The sequence below is a fragment of the Callorhinchus milii genome, unplaced genomic scaffold, assembly GCF_018977255.1.
Source record: "Callorhinchus milii isolate IMCB2004 unplaced genomic scaffold, IMCB_Cmil_1.0 Scaffold2, whole genome shotgun sequence".
Lineage (NCBI taxonomy): Eukaryota > Metazoa > Chordata > Chondrichthyes > Chimaeriformes > Callorhinchidae > Callorhinchus > Callorhinchus milii.
In genome coordinates, this window is record NW_024704743.1 from 18,791,232 (window position 1) to 18,810,438 (window position 19,207).

A 19,207-nucleotide genomic window follows, 5' to 3' on the forward strand; every position below is an offset into this window, starting at 1 on the left:
GAGATGCAAATTACTGTAAGTGTGGCCGACAGAACTAAACATTCCTGGACTCTGACTTGTAATTGCTGAAATATCGGCAGCACGTTTTTACAACTGAAATCCTGCAGTGTCCTGAGTAATCACGATGATTTTAGTTTTCAAACTAAACCTTCCTTACAATAAAAAATCCTACAAAGCAGAATTATAACAATGGGAACAAAAAGTGCTAGTTCACTAACAGGATTCATGAACTGGATGGATAATCCGGACTGATAACCAGCAGCACTTCACAACTTTCTTGTGATAATCCTGAGATTGATTGAAGCTTCAATGCAGGAATTCTATAAATAAGGTGTGATTTATTTATACCATCAGGATTACCATCAAGTTTGCCCATTAGAACCCTACCAAATACACAGTCACTACACATTGCAGTAAAGCCTGTGAAGCACTTTGAGATCTTTTCCCGCAAGGCACTATACAATAGTACAACAACAACAAGATTTCATTTATAGAGCGCCTTTCACATCGGGAAGACATCTCAAGGCGCTGGACAGTTGGGTTGGGACCCGAGCAGGGGGAAATGGTCAGGGTAAGGGGAGGGAAAGGAGGGAGTGAGGAGGGGGTAGAGAGTCGAGAGGGGAGCTGAAGGCACGGTAGAAGAGAAAGCTCTTGGACCGGCCTTGATGGAGGAAAGGGAGGAGTCGGCGAAGGCACTGGGGGATGGATTCCAAAGCCTAGGGGCTGAGATGCTGAAGGCCCGGCCACCGATGGTAGGGCAGTTGGGGCGGGGGATGTGGAGCAGACCGGAGCCAGAGGAACGGAGGGTACGGGCAGGTAAGTAGGAGGATAGTAGGTCGGAGAGGTAAGAGGGAGCAAGGCCGTGGATAGCCTTGTAGGTGAGGATGAGGATCTAGTAATAATAATAGGAGGATGAGGATCTAGTAATAATAATAATCCTTGCTTTTGATATAGTGTCTTATCATGTTTTTGAGACGTCTCAAAATGCTTCACAGAATATACTATAAAGTGAATTGAGTGTATATTTTGTGTTAATAATAGATTATTAGTTTTATCTTGAGTCACTATTAGTGAATCGTCTTGTGTTCAAGTGCGATATATAGAACCAAAGAACAGTTCTAAACTTAAAAATCATTCCTTGAATAAATGCCATTAAGTCTTTTCTTTTTAGTGAAGGAAGTCTACCCCTACCTTTAACCGGTTATTTCCCACAAATAGAATCAGCGTAATTGTTGGCCTGTTGTTAGAAGCTAGGGAGATTAAGCCTCTGTATTTATTGGATGTCATGATGGATCCCAATCCCCTTACAATAGCGAATTGCATGTCTTTTTACGTGTGAAGTCTCTAGTTTTCCAGGGACAAGAACAAACCTAGTAATTTTGCAAATGTGCAAGTACATCACATATTTAGTAAGATCAATATCCTTGTATGCAATTTCACACAAATGCACCCACATCATTTTTAGCATGCAGTATATGAAGTGCAGGGTTAGTTAGAGACAGAATAAACAGAAATAGACAAAGTCTAAGTGGATGTTAAAGATATCTTTGTTGCTTCTATTATCATGGCCAACAAATTGTTCATTCACCCATGGTTATTTGTGGGACAGTGCTGTGTGCAAAACTGACTGCCACATTTACCAAGACAAAACTCACAGTTGCTACACTTTAAGTATATCCTATGAAACACTTTGGTATGTCCTCCTGAAGTTAAAAGCGCAAAGCCAAATGTAAGGAATCTTAGTATTATTATAGAAAGAAAGAGAGAGAATGTTAGAGAGATTCAGAGGCACAGAGAAAGAATGCATCAGACGCTAGTTTCTAAAGAACTTGGGAATCCATCACCATAGCCAATACAAACAGTGTCTGTTTATGTTTGATTTTGTTTCTACTGGCCATTGTGCAGGAATCCCAGATGGGTTTTGGATATTGTACAGTGTCTTTTAGCCCCCTCCCCCTATCAGAAGCCACTACTTCCCAATAACAACTTGCATAAATATAGTGCGTACGGTCACCTCCACCCTCCCTCTCCCCCTGGCTCCGGGTCAGACTCCCCCACTGTTAAGTGCTCCAGGACGCTGGTGGGAGTTAAGGCACTATACAAATGTGAGTTGCTGCTGTTATTGCCCTTCAGGCAGAATAGTGTCGTAGATGGAAAACTGCCCAGTTTGGATGTTAAGCAAGGGTGAAGGGACGGGCAAAGAGGTAGGTCTTAAAATGGGATTTAAAGGTAGAAAAAGAGGGATCAAGGTTGAGTGATTGAGGCAGGGAGTTCCAGAAATTAATTGTGTTGTGGCCCAGTGACTGATGGTGGCATGGAAGTGGTCAGCAGACCTGTGTTAGCTGAACAAAGAGGCCGGGCAGAGGAGTTGGGTACGAGCAGGTCAGGCAGGTACGGAGGTGCTGGGGTATGACAGCACATGACAGGTGCATTACATGATTGCAATCCTTTACCGTGTGAAACAACTCAAAGTAATAAGAGAAATGCCAGTCTTTCTCAATCATTTGACTAAATGCAGTATAGATGTCAGGAGGGCACTCCTAGGCAGCAAAGTTTTTTTTACACTGTGCAATGAAATCTGGGGCAGCTTTCTGAGACTGAAAACAGTTGGTCCTTTGTTAAAACAACATTCTATGGCACTAAACACGCATTAGGGGTTAATAATTCAGATTACACTATCAACTGACAAAATAACTTCTCATTGTGCTGGATAGATCAGTTAAAGTACGTACAGTAAGTACAATTAGACATGCAATGCTGCACACCACAGATTGAAAAGCACAATTTGGCTAAACTCAAACAATAACTGGAGGAATTAGATCCCAGTTTAATTAGCATTGCTCTTGCCTTGGTTCTAAACACACGTTGTGTTCAACCTAACACAGCTGCACACAGAATGGTATTTCCTATCAATCCTGATTAATAGAACATTATTATTCATCAGCATTGTTCAAAACCTGACATAATTTAACCGTCCGAACCAAATTTTTTTTAGAATGAACATATAACTGCAATAACAGCAACTTGAATTTATATAGCGCCCTTCACGTAGGGAACTCTTGTCCTTTGCAGCCATAGAAAGAGTTAACTAATCCACTGAGGAAATTCTCGAGTCAATGTGAGTTGACAATGCCTAGGAATGCCTTCCTAACATCTATACTGGTAATTTAGTCAAATGATTGAGAAAGACTGGCATTTCTCTCATTGTTTTGAGTTGTTTCACAAGGTAAAAGATTGCATCATGTAATGCACCAGTCATGTCCTGTCATGCCCCAGGACCTTTATTTTACGGTCTGTAACTTCTCACTTAGTAAGGTTAAGAGAAGTCTAAACATATACATCATGCCTTATGGATGACTAGTCTAATGCATTGTCTTACATCTGTTATCTCTTACAGCCCTATCAACCTTCTCTTTGGGTAATACAGATTGGGAGAACTGCAGCAATCTACAAATAGATCTTAATTTATAATAATAATAACAATAATAATAATAATAATCCTTGCATTTGATATAACATCTTATCACATTGTTGAGACACCTCAAAGCGCTTCACAGAATATATTGTAAAATGGACTGATTGGGTATTCTGTGGGCAAAACGTGGAACCCAATTGCACACAGCAATGTCCCACAAACAGTTGTGGATTGAGTAACCACATGTTTTAGGTGGAGTGATGACTACCACTGCAAGGCGATTTGCCTCTCGATTAACAGCCGGGTTCCTACTTGCTGCTCGGTAAACAAAGGAGTAAGGAAACTTGCCTTTACCTCTCCCGGAATCAAACCCCGGTCCTCTCACATACGAGGCGAGCTTGCCAATCACTACGCTACAGGCTCCACAGATTCACTATCTATATACTTGGAAAGTTTCAGAAAGAATTGAGGCTTTTTTCCATCTTAATTTACTTCTAACATCTAGCAAGTGTGTTCATTGCCATTTTCAATCATATTTGCGTTAACCACTATTTGCCACCTTGTGGCTCTCAAAATGACAGGTACAGCTTCTTATTTTAATGAGAAAAATGTTTGTACTACTTAAATTCCAATTTTCCTCCCAATGCTATAGAGATGTGTCAATTTTACTGCAAGAAATGCACTGTCATAGGTGTTTGAATTCCTGCCTGGTATGGGATAGGAGCTGAGAGGCTATTCCTGTTTGCTTTGCTTAAGACTATTCCTCTGCCTTTGCTCCGACCGCCTCATCATCCTAGGCGACTTCAACCTCCACTTCACCCCCTCCTGTTTTACCTCTTCAGACTTCTCCTCTCTCCTCGCTCAACCTCTCCTTCCACATCCACTCTGCTACCCACAACCACGACCACCTGCTCGACCTGGTGATCACCTGGGGCCTCAGCATCTTGGATGTCACCATCACTGACAAGGTCATCTCTGACCACCTTTTCATCTCCCTCAACTCCCATATCCCTCTCCCCACTGCCTCCAAACCTACCACCATCTTCTACTGCCCATGGAAAAAGATCTCCCTGCAATCCCTCTCCACTGCCCTGGAGTCCTCTGACCCACCTCTCGCACCAACCAACTAGCTGCACTTATTCTTCTCCACAGCACCCTCTCCACCACACTCGATGCCCTTGCCCCCCTCACCTCACGAACTGCCTCCTATTCCTGATCCTCACCTCCGCTCGCTTAAGGACCAGGTGCGGGTTTCCGAATGCACTTGGCTCAAATCTGGCCTAACGGTCCACCGGCAATGCTGCTTGGCCTTGGCTAAATCATCTTTCTACTCCAGGTTAATCCTGTACTCCAGGTTAATCCTGGAGGCAAAGAGCAACCACAGGTTTCTGTTCTCCACCACCCTCCCCGCCACATCTCGCAGATTCTTTCCTCCGACTCCTATGGCGAGGAAATGCCTCAAGTCCAAAATCGAGGGAATCCGCTCAGCTGCCACTGCCCTCCCAACTTCCACCTCTTCCCTAAACCCTGCCCACATTCCGACTATCACCCATCCCTCCTTCCACACCTTTGAACCTGTCACCCCCTCCTCTGTCTTCACCACCATATCCTCCATGAAGACCACCACCTGCTCCCTGGACCCCATCCCCACCGCTCTCCTTAAATCCCAGCTCCACCTCCTTGCCCCACTACTCGCTGACATCATCAACCTCTCCCTGTCATCTGGCACTGTTCCTTCCCCCCTCAAAAGAGTCACTATCACCCCCACCTTGAAGAAACCTTCCCTTGACCCATCACAGCTATCCAGCTACTGGCCCATCTCAAACCTCCCTTTCCTATCCAAGGTCCTTGAGATAGCCATTGCCTCCCAGCTTCGCTCTTTCCTCTCCTCCCACTCCCTCCATGAACCCCTTCAATCGGGTTTCCGTGCTGCCCACAGCATGAAAACTGTTCTGGTCAAGGTCACAAACAACATCCTGATCATGTGTGACCAGGGCTCCCTCTGCTTCCTCATCCTCCTCGACCTCTCCGCTGCCTTTGACACTGTGGACCAATCAATCCTCCTCCACTGCCTCTCCTCCCACCTCAACCTTCAAGGTTCTGTCCTTGACTGGTTCAGGTTATACCTTTCACACAGCCTCCACGTTGTCACAGAAAACGGCTTCTTCTCCAGCCCTCACACTGTCTCCTCCGGTGTTCCTCAGGGCTCTGTCCTCGGTCCCCTCCTCTTCACCCTCTACATGCTCCCCCTTAGTGACATCATCCACAGATGTGGGGTAAATTTCCACATGTATGCGGATGACACCCAACTCTATCTCTCTGCCTCCACACCCTGAACTCCAGGACTACTGTCTGTCCGACATCAAGTCCTGGACGAGGGCAATTTTCTCCAACTCAATGTCAGCAAGACTAAGCCCCTCCTGATTGGCTTGTGCCAGCGCCTCCGCACCTCGGGCGCTGGCAGCATCAGCCTCCACGGCTGCACACTCAACCTCACTAAGCCAGGCAGGAACCTGGGTGCCTTGTTTGACCCTGATCTGTTCTTTCTCCCCCAATTCCGCGCCATGACCGGCACTGCCTACCAACATCTCCGCAACATTGCCAGACTCCGCCACTGTCTCACCCCTCAGGTTATCGAAGCCCTAACACACGCATTTGTCACATCAAGGCTCGACTACGGGAATTCCCTCCTCATCGGCCTTCCCAACTCTTCCCTTCACAAGTTGCAGATCATCCAAAACTCTGCAGCTTGTGTACTCCTGTGCACCAGGCTCTGTGACCCCATCACTCCCACCCTCGCCCAACTCCACTGGCTCCCCATCCCTCAGAGGATTGAATTCAAGATCCTCATCCTCACTTTCAAGGCCATCCATGGCCTTGCCTCCTCCTACCTCTCTGACCTGCTGACTCCCTACCAACCTGCCCACTCCCTCTGTTCAGCGGGCTCCGGCCTGCTCCATGTCTCCCGCCCATCCCGCCCTTTCAGCCTTTCTGCCCCCACACTCTGGAAATCCATCTCACAGTGCCTTCACCTCGCTTCCTCCCTTGCCTCGTTGAAGGCCGGTCTCAAGACCCTTCTCTTCAATCGTGTCTTTGGTCGCCCTCCCTCCTCTCCGCCTTCCCTCACCCCTACCCTACCCCTTCCCCATGCTCGGGTCCCGACCCCTGACTGTTCAGCACTTTGGGACGTCCTCCCGACGTGAAAGGTGCTCTCTAAATGTAACTTGTTGTTGTTGCTTAGCTAACACTGAAATGGGAATTGTCAGATCCAAGAGCCTTATCAATAGGTTTTGGCCAATGTTGCTTAAAAGGAAATGTCAAATAGCACTGTTTGCCACGCTGTATGATTTGGGGACTTGCCTGTCTGATCACTGTGGTGTGGAAATCTGTGCTGCTGCCAATTATTAAAGTGGGATGTAACTAACAACATGATACTTTTCCCTTCACTTACAAGCTTTATAATGTCTTCCAGATTTTCCACACAGATTTTCAAATGACTGATTGAGGGACAGCAAACATGTAGCTTTTGTGTTTTTTAAAAAACGTTGTATCTCAGTGATACTGTTTGAAGCAGGGTTTGGGGAAGAATTCACTGCTGATAGTAATACAGGCTAAAGCCAACCTGCATTTAATTTCTGCATGAAAGATATGCATTATCAAGCTGGTAGTTCTTATATAGCCTCTTCAGAGGTCTTATACACCAGTGTTTTTATGGCATGTGTTATAATGGTATAAAACATGAGTTTTCTGAGCTTGCATAACTATTTACTAAATTTTGTTGATAAATATTATTCTTAGATCGGATACACTGATGTGGAACAAGGTCATACAAACAGCTGCAGAAGCTTAATAATAATAATACGATAATAATAATAATCCTTGCATTTGATACAGTGCCTTATCATGTTTTCGAGAAGTTTCAAAGTGCTTCACAGAATATACTGCAACGTGAATTGACTGTGTATCTTGAGGCCGAAACGTGGCAGCCAATTGCACACAGCAGTGTCCCACAAATTGTTGTGGATTAATCTGGCTTCATACCTTACCTGCCTCCATCTGTAACTCACAACCAAAGCAACCCAACTGTTGTCCATGCCTTCGTCACTTCCCTGTTGGACTATTCCAATGCCTTTCTCGTTGGTCTCTCCAGCTCCACCCTACACAAAATTCAACTAACTCAAAACTCTGCCGCTGTAAGATTATATTTGTGAACCTTTTTAAGGTTTTTAATTAGTCTTCATATACTTTTAGAATGTAACCAAACATTTATAATCTTTTTAGTACAGTATTGCTTAGTTACGAAGGCATGGATAAGGATATTTGTTTTAATGACTAGCTTAGGGCCCCTGAGAGGTAACATGTGCCAATTTGCGTTAGCAAAGGTAAAGATATATTGGCTTCATCCTGGCTGAGGTCAGGGTTCTGATAACATTCCCTTGTTTGGTGCCTGGGTCCTAGTCACCCGCCCATCTGAGATTTGAGTAATCATGTCCTGGAGCATGGATGTGAAAACAAGGGGGTTCAGAGGGAGAAGCCAATAGCATATAGCAGTGTCCTACAAACAGTTGTGAATCGATTAACTGAATCATCTTTTTTTGGAGCAATTATTACCCCTGGAAAGTGATCCACCAATCCATGCCCATCTGGGTTCCTACTTACCGGTAGTTAAAGCTTTTGTGCAGGGCACCAGAAGGCATCCAGTGCTTGAGGAACTGTGTCCCTGCAAAAGAAGACCAGACCAGGAGCAGAGAGGTATATATGTCCCTGAGAGGTGCATGCCAATGGGAGAGCATTAAAAAAGGACAATTTCAAAAAAAAAAGAAATAATTGTAGTATTCATGAATTCAGTATTATAACTGACACCAAAAACATGCCATCCAAATATTTTGTTTAAAAATTCATCTGAAGATCACAGAATATCACTGACGGCTTCATCCTACTTCGTCAAATCTGTTGAGCGAAGATCGGAACATCCAAAGAAATGATTTTGTTTCAGCTGCAAAGATCGTGACAGTTTGGGCACAATTCCTCACAGACTTTCAATATCAAGCGTGGGTGAAACAAACATTGCATATTTTCAGGACTCCTGCCATGCAGATTAAATCCACCAAGGCTCCTTGCTCTCGTACCTGATTCTCAAGGGGTTATCAGAGGATTATTGTCCCTTACTTATGTCTCTCTTGAAAATACCCACTCTCCCTATACTCCGAATAGCATGGAAGAACAACTTAAAATAACAGGTTTGAACCTCTTCATAGGCTTCAATGCTAATACTCAATGAGTAGAGAGAGGAGACTTCTACTTTCGCCTGAGTAGCATTGTGCTCTGAAAAAAACGCAGTCAGGATGAAGAATTGAACGAAACGATAAAGTCGTCCTTGCTTTCCATATACCTCACACAAAACATTCTCAATGCGATCTCAGAACATATTGGTGTGGTGAGCCGACCTGGCCAACTAAACCCCATCCTTACCACACTCCCTCCTCTCCCACACATACATACACGCACACACTGAAGTGCTCTCATTACAGAAATAAATCCAAGGATCTCCATAGCAACAAGAACACCGAGTAGTGCTTGCTAATCTCTCAGTGTATTACAATTCCCACTAATACGAACGAAGGTTAAAGAAGACATTAGAAGTTTTTTTTAGGTTGGAAGAGGAAACCCATACATTAAGCTGAAAGGTAAAGAGATTTTCTGATGCATGAGCAATGAGCCGTTGATGCACTTATAACAAAGTTAGAAATGGTGTACTAAGGTCAAGACTCGAAGGGGCAGCAAATCAGTTTCTTTCCATCTGTTCCTCCAGTCTTTTTTCTTTTCCTTTTTACTTTCTACGCATTGATGTCTCTATCCCTCATTCAGGCTGCTACTTGTTTATTCTGTTGGACGTCTCTTGATATTTATTCCTTTCAATCTTTGATTCTGTTTTGCTTTCCTTCTCTCTCGTTCTCTCTCTCTCTCTCTCCTCTCTTCCAGTCCTGCAGCAAGTAATAATTTATGTGTTTGTCCTAAAACAGATTATACACCACTGTTTATTGTTCCAATGATATTTTATCCTTACAACCTGAGGGTTGGTATCTGACTCTTAACTTGTAACAACCGTTGCTGTATGTCTGGAGTTCAGAACTGCTCAATATCCAATTGCAACTGGACTGGTGAAACGTGACTTTCAAATACTTTTCTGCTTCTAGGCTTTGAGGGAGCTGGAAATTTGCTAATTGCGATTTTTAACTGTGTGGAGCTGAGTTTATTTCAGCTCTCAGGTATAATTTTCAATGTCATCTGCTGCAAACTCCATACAACTTGGTCTCCTCACTACCCATTACATTTTCAGGCTTCGATTCTGTGCCATTTGCTGTTGCTTTGGTTGGTAACACAGCTCTCTTGACTATTGTCAGTAGTTTGCCTTGACATATTTAACTGCCAGCTTGGCTCAGTTAGAAACACTCTCATCTCTGGGCCAAAAAGGCCATGGAACTTGAGCTCCTAGGTTAAGTTGCCACACCCATTCCAGAAGGTGGGAAGGGCAATGTATTGTTGGAGGTTCTGTGCTTGTTTTCAGATGAGAAGTGGAGTGAACGTGAAGCAGAGAGTGGAGAGGTGGGTCGCCTGAGATTGTAAATCTATTGATAAGAGAAGTTTGTAGGTAAATAAGAAAGTTAAGTAAGATAAGTTAAATTGCAAAAGGTGTGAGCTAAATTTGGCAGTTGGGTTAAGCCTATTTTGGCAGTAAGACAGATTTGAATTTTGAATATTCAAATATCCAAATCAATTTAGCTGAGTGTAAATTGTGTGCTATCTTTTAGCAAAATAAAAGCAGAGAGATTTGAGCAAAGCGAGACTGAAGTGGAGTAGACTTGAGGCAAATTGATGAGTTGTGTCTGCTGAGAGTTAAGTCAGAGGAGATGCAAGACAACAATTTATTAGAGTAATGGAAAGAGAGCTTATCCCTGTTTTGTATGGAAAATGCATGATTATTGGAGATTCTGACCTCTTTTAGTGCCGAGGACAACTATACATATATGAAATGTGTCCAAGTGTGTGCGCTCAAGCTCAAAGCTGGTGAACTTGAATTTCTGAATCATGTGCTCCTGGAAGTGACCACCACACCAGCAGGTATGGAGAACAAGGAAGGGACAAGGATGACTGTCCTCAGGGTTCAGAAGAACAGACAGGAGACAGGAGTGCAGAAATCCAGTGGGGATACTATTCTGGCAAACATATATCAGGCAATGAGTACCGTTTATAAAGACAATGCCTCAACAGAAGGCAACCATGAGTAATATCACCATGGAGCAAGTGGCTGCCCAGGAGATGAAAGTGAAGGTCAGGAATGCAGTGGAGACAGAAGGCTCCATAATCAGGGAAATAGACAAGTCATTCAGTAGCTGAAATTCCAATGGTAAGGAAAGTAACAAAGTGGGTGGATAAGATTTTAGAGAGGGAGGGAGAGAGACCAGTGAGCATTCATGGTTCATGTAGGAACCAATAACGTAAGCAACAGTAGATTTCAGATCCTGCAGAGTGAGTTCCAGGAATGAGGAGATGGATTAAGGCATAGGACCTTTAGCATTGTAATCCCAGGATTACTTCACGTTGCATATGCCAGTCAATATATTAATAGGGAGATATGACAAGCAAACATATGACTGGAGAGATAATATAGGAAGGAAGGGATTACATTCTTAGGGCATTGGGAGCAGTTTGGGGGCAGGAAGGAGCTGAATGGAAGGCATCGGCTTTACCTGAACAAGGTTTGCACTAATCTCCTCACTGGGAAAATAATTAGGGCTGCAGTGGAAGATTTAGGCTAATATGACAGGGGAGTAAAAAGAAACACAATGTAATATGGAAGAGGAATGTGGGGGGTAATGACATGCGGAAAACAAAGTCACCTTGACCCATGTGGAGTAAAAACACTGGTATGTACTGGTTGGGCTGAATGGCCTGTTTCTATGCTGTACATTCTTTGTAAATCTTTGAAGACGTAAAATTACAGTCTGTTCTGCCTGTTTTCAAGCAGATATTGAAGATCCTATGGAACTGTTTGAAAAGAGAAGGGAGTTTCTCCCAGTCTTTTAGTCCTTCAAACTAATTGGCAATTAACTTTATGACTGCTGTAGTTGTAGGACCTCACTAACACAAATGGCTTTGTGTTTGCCTGCAAAAACAGGCACTACACTTAAGTTTTTCTACAATAATCTGGGAATTTGGCTCTGAACAGAATGCAGAAGTGTTCAGAATGTCAGTTTGCTGGGTTGTTTTCCTAATATTAGGGCTTTGCTATCAGTCAGTTACTAACGCCCTGCTCAAAATACATTTAAAATATTCACTGGTCACAAGCATACAATTTGGCAACACCCCAAAGCCTTAAATTAAGTCAGAGAAAGTTTTTACCACTTGTGGGTGCGGAAACAATGGACAGTAAGTCTCCATTCAGGTGAGTTTGGAGACCCCTCGACCATCAGACACGACTGGATGGTCACTCGAGCTCGGGGGTGGGAGCTAAGGGGAGCGGGGAAGGGGAAAGATGACGGTCAAAGAGGTTTGTTTTCAGACATGCCTTGAAGAAGGCGAGGGAGGGAATAGTAATAATAATCCTTGCATTTTGATATAGCGCTTTTCATGTCTTCTAGACGTCTCAAAGTGCTTCACAGATTATGCTGTAAAGTGAATTGACCGTATATTTGTGGGCGAAACGCGGCAGCCAAATGCGCACTGCAGTGTCCCACAAACAGTCATGGATTGAAAATGACCAATTTATTATTGTTTTGTTTTGGAGGGATTATTATTAGGCGTGTGGAGTAAGGAAACTTGCCCAAGGTTTCGCCCTGCCTGGAATTGAACCCAGATGTCTCGCTTGCAAGGCGAGTTCTCTAACCACTGAGCTACAGGACTCCAGACAGGTCAGAGGGACTCCAGGATGGAGTTCCAGAGAGTGGGGACAGATCTAATGTCCGATTCTGAAGTATTACTTTCTTGGAACACAAGATATTTTCTTGAAAAATCACGTTAAATAGATTTTTAAAAACTAAAGGGATTAAGCGATATGGGGATATGGGGATAGGGCGGGTAAATGAAATTAGGTTACAAGATCAGCCATGATCTTATTAAATAGTGGGGCAGTCTCGAGAGACCGAATGGCCTACTCCTACTTCTATTTCTTATGTCCTTATGCTCTTATATTATTTCAATATTCAATACAGCTAAAACTTCCATTATTGTGAATCATTGATTGTTGAGCAACAGATTGCTTTTAAACTTCAGATTAACAAAAGGATGAGGTGGGGCTAATGTGTGGTAGACTTCAGGATTCTTCCTGTTAATATTTAATGGCTATGTGATTCACAGCAAGTTGAGTACTGGCTTTACTCCACTTCATTTTAGTTCACAAGAAGGCAGCTCATGTGAACATTTTCCCCTCTTACCACAGGTTTCAAAGCTGCACAAGGAGGAAGAGAATAAGCTAAGTGAAGTAGGACATTTGTTGGGCAAAAGAGAAACATGCTGCTGCCTTGGGTTCGTTTGGTGATATGCGTCAGTACAGTGGGTACTCTTATCAAAGTAGAGGCCAACGAGAACAGAGAGGCAGATTGGCACAACTATGGCTATCTGAAAGAAGTTCTACACAACTTGACTCTCGGTGACCATGTTGCATTTCCCAGGAATGCCACTGGCTTGTTGATTCACATGCTCTGGGATCGAGTACAATGCACAGAAAGAACGGGGAACACAGTCAGGCAGTGTGACCAGGTGGGTTTACTTATACCTTTCCAAATATCAGAGAAAAACACAGAGCAACCGTAAACAGTAAACATTTGTCAGGTTTACGAGCACTTCACACGAAAGAAAAGGTTTGCCATAGAACAGCAAGAGAATGGATAGACTAAATTCTTTGTTGATTGCAAGTGGGGCTTGTGGTTTCCACACTAGGAGTCTATTGATCAAACATGCTGCATTGTTTTAGTTATGAATGCAAAGTACAAGGTACGAGACCAAAAATTGATTCTTCACTAAACTATGCTTATCTAGAAAAATATTTTACAATATCAACAAGCAATATACTGTACTTTGGTTTAGAGTATAAAAAATATAAAATTATTATAACCAGAATTATAAGGGAGTAATAAGGAAACAACTTCCTTTAGTAATTGAGATTTATTGAAATGATGGATCAAAATTGTTATATTCAAAAAACAAGAGTTAGCTTTCATTACCAAGATTGCAATAGTTTTCCTTCGAAAACACGCAAGTTGCTATTATGTGCTGGGTATCACCATGTTCATTATTGTATGTTAAATATTGCAAAATTCCTTAGATTTAGTGCAATTTGTTCGTTTTAATGTAGTTTCTGTGTGCCAGTGTTATGGTGACATAAGAGAACTGTAATAATAATAATCCTTACATTTGATATTATCCTTTTTCAAGGTGAAATGACTCACACACTACAGAGAACATTCTGTAAAGTGTAATGACTGTGTATTTGAAGGCAAACATAGCATTCCAATGTGTAAACAGCAATGTCTCACCCACAGCCATGAAGTGAATGACCAATGTTGTTAGGGGAATTGTAGACCAAAACACCGGTAGAATCTTCCTTCTCTTCTTGAATAGTGTTGTTGAATCTTTGACTTCCACCAGGACTGGCAAAGTTAGTTTATTATCTCATCTAAAGGACGGTAGCTCCGACAAGACAGTGCTCTCCCAGCACTCTGTTGGACTGTCACAAAGATCATGAACTCAAAGTCATGAACCCAGAGATGAGAGCCAGGCTGATATATGTAGGTACAGCTCTGAAATGTGAAACTATGTTGACAATTCCAGTCAAAAGGCCAGTGAAGGAGATTTATTAGAATAACAACTTGTGTGAAGTCCTGCAGCTCCATGGTTAGAGTACTCACCTTGAAAGTGAGAGACCCAGGTTCAATTCCCAGCAGAGTGAAACCTTGGGCAAGTTTCCTTACTCCACACGCCTACTAATAATCCCTCAAGAAAAAACAATAATAACAAAATTGGTCACTTCAATCCATGACTGTTTGTGGGATACTGCTGTGCGCAATTGGCTGCCACATTTCGCCCACAAATATACAGTCAATTCACTTTACAGTATATTCTGTGAAGCGCTTTGAGACGTCTAGAAGATGTGAAATGCGCTGTATCAAATGCAAGGATTATTATTATAATTATTCTTTTTATAACTTGCATTTATACAGCGCCCCTCATTCAGGATTAGCATCCCAGAATCCCACTTATTAAATCAGATAGTGACTTTTTTTGTGTATTTCTGGTTAAATAACCTACGAGGAATAAGGAATCCTATAGAATTTCCATCAACCAGCAGAAACTCCACCCCGAATGTGAATTGCAACAACAACAACAACAAAATTACATTTGTGTAGCACCTTTCACATCGGGAAGACGTCCAACCAGAGCTGTTCCCACACATTGGAGGTGACGCACTTTCAGTTACTTGGAAAGAGACCAATTTGCCTCATTTGCATTTGGTATTCAGAAATCTCATTAAGAATTGATGCCTTAATAAATTCCATGGGCATACACAGCCTTCAGCTAGACTTATAAATGAGATATATAAAATGACTGAATGAAAATATTCTCCATAGTAAATAATCACTAGTCAGCTCAAAGAGGTTTACTGCAGTCTTTGAGCCTTGCAATACTTGAAGCATCCTTAAGTAATTAAGTGTGATTATGTACATACTTAATGCAGAACTAAAAAAAAACTGCCAGGCATTCTTTAAAGCTCATAACCCAAATTAAGTTTAAAGCAGCTTCCCCACTACATCCCCCTCTGAGTTGAATATTAAACAAAAGATCTTGGTCAACGGTTAAAATTTAATTATTATTAAATGATCATGAATAATTATTAATGAACTAACAATTACTGTTATTATTCATAATTTACTCTAATTATTACATTTTATTAAATGATAATATTGATCTTTGTATCTTATATAGTGCCTTGTTGAACACCTCAAACATTTGTTGGATTTAAGTGTAAAATATTTGTCAAGTGGCAATAGAAGATTTGGAATTTAAGCTGCACCAAAACCTATTGCTTCCACCTTCACCTTCACCGCACCCAAATCGTCCTTCAAGAAGAGGATGATCCTGGAATCCACTATCACTTGCCTTGCCCATCCTCTGATCCAATTCAAAATGCGAGGAGATGATGGTTATTCTTGGGTCCAAAATTGAAAGGATTCACTCTGCTGTCTCTGCCATTACTTCTACTATCCCCTCTTCCTCTGCCTTCCTCTCAACCTTCACTCTACACTTTCGACCCAGTGTCTCATTTATCCCTCTTCTCCCTCATCTCCTGTATACATGAAACCCACCATGTGCTCCCTTGACCAAATTCCCACCCCTCTACCGACCTCCCAGCTCCACCTCCTTGCCCCAATATAAACCTCTTCTTGTCCACTGACATAGGTCCCACTTCTTTCAAAAGGTGTCATCACCCCCTCCCTTCTTAAAAAAGCTTCCATTTAGCGATGTCATCCGCATACATGGGGGTTAATTTCCACATGCATGTGGGAAACACCTAACTGCCTCCACCTTCGATTCCAGGACCACTCTGTTCTGACCATTTGCCTGTTGGACATCAAGTCCTGGATGAGAGCTAACTTTTTCCAGTTGAATGTTGACAAGATGGAGGCCCTCCTGTTTGGCAGTCGTCAGGGCTTTCTCACCTTTCGCTGTAGCATCAATCCACATGGTGGCTCACTCCACCTCATGGAGCCAAGGTGTCTTGTTCAATTCTCAACTGTCCTTAAAAAGACCACACATTCATGTTTAGCTTTCCCCCACCTTTGTAATATTGCCCGCCTCTGCCACTTGCTCTTTTCTTGGGCCACCAAGATCCTAAGCCGTGCATTCATCATGTCTAGGCTTGATTATGCCAATTCTTTGCTCGTCAGAATACTTGCTTCTTTTCTCCACAAGTTGTAGACTATTCAAACTCTACAACCTGTGTTCTTTTCTGCACTAGGCTCCGCAAACTTATCATTCCCATCCTCGCCCAGCTCCACTGGCTCCACAACCCCCAGAGATCAAGATGCTCATCCTAACCTTTAAAGCCTTATGTGGTCTTGGCCCATCCTCCTTCTGCAACCTCCTCAAACCCTATCAACCAAGCCACTCCCTCTACGCAGCAGGGACTGGCCTCCATCGCATCTCCTGCTCCACCTGCCGCACCGTCAGTGGTTGGGCTTCCATCACGTCTGCCTCCATTCTCTGGAAGACCCTCCAAATCCCTTCAACTTGCCCCTTCCCTCGCCTACTTCAAGGTCCTCATCAAGACCTTCCTTTTTGACCATGCTTTTGACTATCTTTCCCCTTTCATCATCCTTACTTCTGCATCCCCTTGACCCCACCCCCACCAACAAATGCTGGACTGTTCAGCATTTTGGGAAGTCCTCAAAATGTGAAATACAAATTTGTATTGTATTGTAATACTTAGGTACTACCAGAGTTTAACCAGCTAAAACCTCATAAACTTGCTACTGAGAGTAAATTTCCATCTGCTTCTCCAAGTAGAAGCATTCTGCTAAGGTGGGGCTTTGGCTTGCAGGGGTAACAAGCGCTGAGTGGGAAGAATTACTGTTCCCAGTGAATGGTATGCTTTTCAACTCCTTGCCGATCAGCCAGCCTGGCTGGTTTGTCATCAGCTATTCATGCTATTCAATTTTTCTAGCTACTGATTAGTTTTCTTTTCCATTCCCAAAAGCTCCTTTAGCTAATTATTTGGAAGCTTTTGTATTGTGTATATATGTACAATACAGTTTATATTGATATAGCACCCTGCATATATATATATATATTTAGATGTCAGCCGGCTCAATTGGTTGCCCTCTCATCTGCGAGCCAAAAATTTGTGGTTGTGAGCCCCACATTGATAATGTGAACTCACAACCAAGGCTAACACATTATTAGGATGCGCTGAATTATTGGAGATGCTGTCCTTCAGATGAGATGATAAACTAAGGTTCTGTCTGTCTGTTCAAATTTTTTTTTTTTTTTTGGTCAGCCAGGTGTCTGATACGTGCAGAAACCGACCACCAGGTGTAAGAGTATCCAAACTAAGCTGAGATTTCCATGCATCACACTTACATTATTATTATTACACATGGAAATCCCATAGATAGATTGTTGGAATGGAATGTGCACTCTCTCCCTGTCGGGATGCTTCCTGCTTCGGAAAGTATTAAGTGCAGGTTGCAAGAGCCAAGGCTTGGGGACACCAAAAGTGCGTGTGCTGGAGTCTAAACAGCTAAAAATGCATAGCTTGCCATGGATATTGTTGTCTGGAAAGCTTTCCCACTGCTTGCCCAGCTAGGACCACCCTATCCATAGTGCTTTGGCTTGCAAGGTTAGCAGGAGCTGAGTGGGTTGGCTCGTTGCCCCCTGTGACTGGTCTGCCCTTCCAGGTCCTGCCGATGATCCATGTGCTGTCATGAACAGTGCCCTGGAATACTGAGGACCTACTTGGCTCAGGACCAGACTACCGCCACCGCCACAGAGAGCTGAATAGAGTCTGACATTCCGTTGTCAGGCATGCCACCTTGGTGCCTATTCACATAGACATTAAAGATTCCATGACACTGTTCAAAAAGAGAAGGAATTTCTCCCGGTGTCCTGGGCAACAATCACCCTGAAAAAATTGGTCATTCATTGCATTGTTGTTTGTGCGACGTTGCTATGTGCATTTGCCTCTGGCTTGAGATGTCCTCCTGAAGTAAAATACACTAATTCAAATGCAAGAATTATTATTGTATATTGTATTATTATGTATTGAGTTATGTTAGATTCACTGCACTACTATTTCAAAGTATTCACATTTCATTGCATTTTAATTGCAGTGTCTTTCACCGGAGTATCTCTTGTCATTTGTGGAAGGAACGGCAGAGGACGAACTTAATGAAGATGCCTTTCACAGAATATCTGTTATCCTTCTTTATTATATAATTAACATGAAAGACGTCTGCTCTTCAAAAACTCTTCCGACCACCAAGAATTACAAATTCTACCTCAAAGGCATTTTAAGTTTAATACCGGAAGAAAATTCACAATATCTTTCCCACAATGAAGTTAGCAAACTTTTGGAAATCATTCAGGAGCATTATACAGTTTCCTCATGGAGTCAGGTAAAGTTGATTGTGTCTCTAGACGGTGGAACACCTTGATATTTTAATATTTTAAACTGTAGATTATTCCCTCCCGCCCCCACAAAAAATTCTGTACCCCTCTTCAAGACAATCTTCTGTGCTCATTTTTCCTGGGTCTGTTCCTCTGTCTGCTTGGTACCTTCCACCTTGTCGTAATGGTCAAGCTGCCCATTATTTACATCTGATACTTGACAGTGAGCTTTGTCACTTACAAATCCCTTCATGCCGTAGTACCTCTATCTCTCTTACCTCCTTCTACCCACTCCTCTGCTCAATCCCTCCGCTTGGCTAATTTGCCATTGCCTCATGCCCCCNACCCTTTTGGTACCAACATGGTGGCCAAGTTTGCAGATTTTATGCATCTAAGGTCCTCCCTTCCTCTACCCCTCCACTATGAAAACTACTTCTTTGACCTTGCCCTCTCCCCCTTCCCCTACTCTGTGTACGATCCCTTCACTCTGAAGCCCTCCGAAACTTTATCCCGTGAAGAGCGCTATATCAATCTAAGTTGTTGTTCTTTTAAACCTAAACAATGGAGTCAATTTGTGGCATTTCTTAAATGTATTCCCCATTATGGAATCCAAGTTGTGTAAATGGAGAC

The 19,207-nt window shown here is 42.8% G+C and overlaps 1 protein-coding gene across 4 annotated transcripts in view; it reads left to right on the forward strand.

The window, feature by feature from the left end:
- Window positions 1-2,076: 2,076 nt before the first annotated feature.
- Window positions 2,077-19,207, forward strand: part of LOC103176298 (zinc transporter ZIP12) — a 36,122-nt gene continuing 18,991 nt past the window's right edge. The window contains exons 1-3 of one of the 4 annotated variants that reach the window (XM_007889756.1): window positions 2,077-2,105; window positions 12,855-13,174; window positions 18,301-18,585. In XM_007889756.1, the coding sequence (XP_007887947.1) occupies window positions 12,926-13,174; window positions 18,301-18,585 (534 nt within the window). In that variant the 5' untranslated portion in view covers window positions 2,077-2,105; window positions 12,855-12,925. Of the gene's footprint in view, window positions 2,205-8,967; window positions 9,103-12,707; window positions 13,175-18,300; window positions 18,586-19,207 lie in introns of those variants that run through there. The other 3 variants (XM_007889754.1, XM_007889757.2, XM_007889753.1) reach the window with 3 other exon arrangements.